The 6,000-nt window shown below is 36.4% G+C and overlaps 1 protein-coding gene across 1 annotated transcript in view; it reads right to left on the bottom strand.

The window, feature by feature from the left end:
* Positions 1-657: 657 nt before the first annotated feature.
* The window catches only part of LOC121389348 (transmembrane protease serine 9-like), a 53,155-nt gene continuing 47,812 nt past the window's right edge, over positions 658-6,000 (bottom strand). The window contains exons 14-16 of the mRNA XM_041520943.1: positions 4,309-4,455; positions 2,990-3,174; positions 658-822 (exon numbers count right to left, since the gene is read on the bottom strand). Coding sequence (XP_041376877.1) covers positions 658-822; positions 2,990-3,174; positions 4,309-4,455 — 497 coding nt within the window. The remainder of the gene's footprint in view (positions 823-2,989; positions 3,175-4,308; positions 4,456-6,000) is intronic.

Below are 6,000 nucleotides of genomic sequence, written 5' to 3'. Positions count from 1 at the left end.
TATAATTTACATAAAAAGCAATCCATCTATAAATTGATATTCACATTTTTAACGAATCAATACTAAGTCCACTACGATATAAATCAGCACCGTAAGTACAGCAGCGTATTATAATCTAGAATGTAAAACGTTTTCTTTCCGATTTATAAATTAAATGCATTTTGGTGACGTTGTGTTTACATTTAGCGCTACTACCTTCTAAAAGCTGAAATTCTAAATAAATACCGATCGAGTCTGGCAACCTTGAAATGTATCCGTTCATGTAACAGTAGACCTAAAGAAATAAAGTTTGATTTGTTTGACGACACCACTAGAGCACGTTGATTAATTAATCATCGCCTATTGGATGTCAAACATTTGGTAATTCTTACACGTAGTCATCAGACTTTCCCACAAACAGGAAAGCAAATACCACGGCCTTTGACCAGTTGTGGTGCACTCGTTGGAACAAGAAAACCCCCAATGTCGTTGTAGTCTCAGATTCTATTAGTCTCGAGTATGGACTCTAAACGTTTTATAAGCACCAAACCTGATCCAACACGTGTCTACTACTATTACTACGCCAACAATAAAAATAACCAAACAACTCAAGCAAAACTTATTTTGTATGCATTATATTCTTTTTCCTTTTTTGTTGTTGTTGTCAGATAGTCTATTTTATGGGAGAAAAGTTTTGATGGCATCAAGGTTCTTCCTGACGTCGATAAAGGTACTAGGGGCATTTGGATCACAAGGTGTTCCAAAGGTGACTCCTGCCAATACCCAGTTACTTCCACTCGCATCAGCCTGGTCCTGGCATAGTAGCATGCCACCTTGGTCCATCTGTAAATAACAATAAATATAAAGAAATAGCAATTACTGACTGGAGTCTTACTCAAAATAATATCCAACCGTTGTGTTGTGTTTTTGTTGGTTTTTTGTTTTGTTTTGTTTTGTTTGTTTTTGTTGTTGTTGTTGTTGTTGTTGTTGTGGCTGTTGTTATTTTGTTGGGATTTTTGCTTTGTTTTTGTTTTGTTTGTTTTGTTTCATTTGTGCCTTATACATACAATTCAAGAAATCTATAAATGAATTAGCATTATGAGCTACTATTATATACAAATAGATGGTATGATACATAATAAAAGGTTGCCTTTTATAGACGAAAATATGTCATCGTGATGAAGAAATCTGAAGCAGAATATAATACACATATGACATAATTTTGCCTAACATGTCAACAACGTTTGCTTGTTTCTTGTGTACAGATAATGCTAAAATATACAATGAGTAATTAATTATGCACTGCCTGAAATAATAAAGGACACCGATTTACCCATTGTTATTAAACATGCCAGTTTATTTGACTTTTCCCTACAAAGAACTTCAATCTAGAGGATGTTCTGGCAGTCTTAGAGGCTGCATTGCATCGCGGCATTTAGCTCAGTCGCTCAATCGAATCACCTCGGTGGATCCATTCAACTGACTGGGTTTTTTTTCTCGTTCCAACCAATTGACCACAGCTGGTCAAAGGCCGTGGTATGTGCTTTTCTGTCTGTGGGAAAGTGATTATAAAAGATCCCTTGCTGCATTAGGCAAAATGTAGCGGGTTTCCTCTGATGACTACGAGTCAGAATTATCAAATGTTTCGCCTCCAATAGCCGATGATGAATTAATCAATGTGCTCTAGTGGTATCGTCAAACGATACAAACTTTTATCTTTGCATATGGAGTGACAGCAGTTAGTTCTAGATCGCATCAGCCGATCGACTGGAAGAATGAGAAGAAGAATCTATAGGTTCTATGGATACCATTTCACTGCATTGGGGATTTTGTCCGCACCCCACCCAGTGTCCCTTGTGTGGTACATGAAGGGACGTTTTATGTACTGTTCGGATATATGAGAAAATGTATATGAAAAGACACATTACTGCTTTGGCCCTACGAGTATAATGTGTGGCATCAGCTTGCTCTCTCTCTCTCTCTCTCTCTCTCTCTCTCTCTCTCTCTCTCTCTCTCTCTCTCTCTCTCTCTCTCTCTCTCTCTCTCTCTCTCGCTCTCTCTCTCCCTGTGTGTGTCTCTCACACATGCTAAGAGGAGCTAATAATTACTGTCCTTGAACTAATCTCAGGGGGGTGATGAGGAGCGAGAGTGATAGCTCCCTTGAAACGGCAAGGTCTGAATCATATGCAATATGCAAATCGCCTGTACTGCTCCACTTTGTAATTAGCCATTTAAAATTCAGTTCTAAAAGAATCATATCATGTTTCAGAACTATCTAATCAAAACTTTAGTGGAAAATACATTTTGAAATTTTAAAAATAATTAAACTTCATAAATTAAAAATGTTGAATATCTTTCTCTATTAGTTTGTGGAGACAATCCTCTGAGAATCCATGTACCACGTTTCATAAATATTCAGGAAAACTTCTAAGCACATTTAAACGAAATGCGATGCAATTAATTCAATCAATCATGTTGGTTTTAAAATATATATTTAACGTTAAACTTCGGTTTTATTTTTGTAATTAACAAACAATCAGAAATATCTATATTAATATGTTGAGACTGACCCAGACAACCCATCTACCAAATTATATTACTATCCAATAAAACAATCTACATTTCATTTCATTTAAACTTATTTTCGTGTTTATATCCAATTAATTTTCAAGCACGCTGTCCTGGGCACACACCTCAGCTATCTGGGCTGTCTGTCCAGGACAGTGGGTTAGCTATCAATTGTTAGTGGTTAGTGAGAGAAAAGAGGGTGTAGTGGCCTTACACCTTCCCATTGAGTTGTTAAAACTCGCTCTGGTTTGGAGCCGGTACCGGGCTGCGAACCCTGAACCTACCAGCCATGTCTCCGGTGGTTTAACCATGACGCCACTGAAGCCGGTAAAAATCTACAATATAGGCTTCAAACAAACGTCGAAATGCAACGAACGCACGGCTGACCGCCGACGAAATCAATGAACATCAAGTGGAAAACGTTTTGTAATAGTTATCTTACCTCACAAGTTGAAATTAAAGCATCTTTTGGATCAGTACAAATTACACCGTCTGAAGGAACGTCAATCTGTGGAGTGATGTAATGGTTGAGTATGGGAATCAAATGTCTGCACACGTCAGAAGGCATCAAGGTTACTTCGGCCTCTTGGAGGGCTTTAGGCGTCAAATATGATTGAGGGTCCGAAGCTAAGTGAAACATATAATAAAGTGAATTACCACGGACAAGCAAACCCGTTAGCTGATAACAGTAGACTATGATAATAAATTAAACTATCAGTGGGGTGCCAAGATATATTACCTAACCTTGAACTTTTGTATATACAATGTTTTATGATGGTTTTATATCATTTATGGTGTCCTGAATCAGAAACAGCAAAATGACATTTCGGGAACCATGCGGTGAGGTGTGTGTGTGTTGGGGGGGGGGGGGGGGGGGGAGTCCCTCCACTCTATATAAATAAAGGTAAACATAGTGCTTGTATCACCTCCCCAACCCCATACACTACTGAGGCTGTAAATACCCATTAGAAGTAGTCACAAGGGATATAAAGGGATATTTGGAGGAAAATATTATACACAGATTTAGTTATGCATTTTGCACAGAGGTGTAAAGACAAAATAAATGACGATGGTATAAAATAAGGCAACAGTATGCTGAGTTCAAGCATATAAACAACTTTAAAATAAAGCAGTTATGCTGTACGTGTATGTGTGCGAGTAGTACATTTGTCAGAATATGGGAGAAAAGAAGGAAATGTTGCGTGACTAGTATATATATTGGAAAAAACGAATTCTGAAATTAAATTGATATATAGTAGTGGTTGTTGTTGTTGCTGTGGTAGTAGTGATATAACTGCAAATACTAACAAATACAAACTGCTGCTGCTGCTGCTGCTGCTGCTACTACTACTACTACTACTACTACTACTACTACTACTACTACTACTACTACTACTACTACTACTACTGCTGCTGCTGCTGCTGCTGCTACTACTGCTACTACTACTACTACTACTACTGCTGCTACTACTACTACTACTACTACTACTACTACTGCTGCTGCTGCTACTACTACTACTACTACTGCTGCTGCTGCTACTACTACTATTACTGCTGCTGCTGCTGCTGCTGCTGCTACTGCTACTGCTACTGCTACTGCTACTGCTACTGCTACTGCTACTGCTACTACTACTGCTACTATTACAACTACTACAACTACTACTACAACTACTACAACTACTACTACTAATAATAATAATAATAATTTTAAATAATAATAATAAACGTAATAATAATCGGTAACAGGCAAAAATTAAATACTTGTCATTCCCCACGACGCCATCTTGCATTTCTGTTTGGAATTGTCAGCGAAGACCGCCGTTTCATCAGGCAGACACACCGACTGTATACAGAAATCGTCTTTGTCCAGTGGTACTCTAGTATTTAAAGTCACAACTGCAATGTCGCCTGAAATTTCGAACGATAATAAAATAGTATGTACTATGTACCGTGCCTAGTCTTAAATAATAAGAGAAGAATCAGCGCCCAAAAACGTAGGATTTTCTCCAGCTACAGAATAAGGAGCGTTTTAAATTGAAACCACCTAGTAATGGGTGTCACGAAAAGGTGTATAAATTAATAATAAAAAAACTTATATACTAAGTAGCGTTCACAAATATAGCCAGTAATTGTGTCTATATTGTTATTTGTTACTTTTTTGTCTCTTTTATTCGTTTTTTTTCCTTCTTCTTTTTCCCCCTTTTTTCCCTTTAACATGTTTTCTTCTTGTCTTTGTTTTTGTTTTGTTTTATTTGACAAAAAACATCAAATATCCTCTATGTACTTAATTTGTTATTGTACAAGGACACTGAGAATCGGTTTGGAATGTGATAAATTTAAATGTTACTTGAATTATTAAAGGTCAATTTAAGGTCACAAAAGTTCAAGACACTAGATATATTCTGGACACAACACGAAATAAGCTTTAAATGTAAATTTGTAATAATCATTGACATATACCACTTAAAAAGAACTTAGGTGAATGTGTGAAATACATTAAAATTATCAAATATGTTTTTCTTGTTATTTTATTTTTAATTAATTAAAATATTGAAATAAAATAGTTTGCATAGATATAAGTACATAATATGTTATTTACATTTACAAACACAAACACATACACAGACCACACACGCGCGCGCGCGCATACACACACGCACACGCACACACAGACACATGTTTGGAGTGTATATTTCAAATAACAACTTTAATAACCATTTAAAGTGGTTTTGGCATATAGAAAATATTACATGAGCGGCCATTAAGGTGTATATTACCAAATCAAATCTCACTGATGACAATAGTAACATATGTAGCTAAAACTCCTACCTGCAGCGCATCAATCGACATAAACACCACGGATATAAATACTACCACCCCTCACCCTTAAAGTGAATCAGAAACAAAATGGGGGTCAAGCTGCTCATTTCAGAGATAACGGGTAGCGTCTATGACTAGGTCCGCACAAAATTTGAGTACTTTTTTTTACAGGTACTCCATACATGTTTCAAGAACAAGGTTACTTGACACAGTGGTACTAGATGAAATAAAAGTGCATACATTTTTTGCGCAGATGAAACTAATTTTTTTTACAACCAACACATTCATATTTATCAACAATCACAGGACTTGTGGTGTTAACTTCTCTATCAAAAGTTGGGTGCACCTCGGACTTTGACCCAGCCTGAAATTATTTGGTTTAGTACTACCATTAGATACCGTTTATCTTACAACGTATCCAACTAGCGAAAGCTACGTTTTTAAACAACGAGTTTTAAGATAAATGGTATCTAACGGACACGAATATAATATTTATTTCTTATATATCTTCAGAAAACAATTTAAAAATAAATTTAAACGCCTTTTCAAACCAAAACCTATGTACGGCCCTATTAATTATAGTTAACTTGTGCGTCACATACAAGTCAATTTCAGGTTAACTTGTACGTCACA

This window comes from Gigantopelta aegis, chromosome 14 (genome assembly GCF_016097555.1).
Source record: "Gigantopelta aegis isolate Gae_Host chromosome 14, Gae_host_genome, whole genome shotgun sequence".
Lineage (NCBI taxonomy): Eukaryota > Metazoa > Mollusca > Gastropoda > Neomphalida > Peltospiridae > Gigantopelta > Gigantopelta aegis.
The sequence above is the reverse complement of the archived record's forward strand: the minus strand, read 5'-3'. Positions and strand labels throughout refer to the sequence as shown.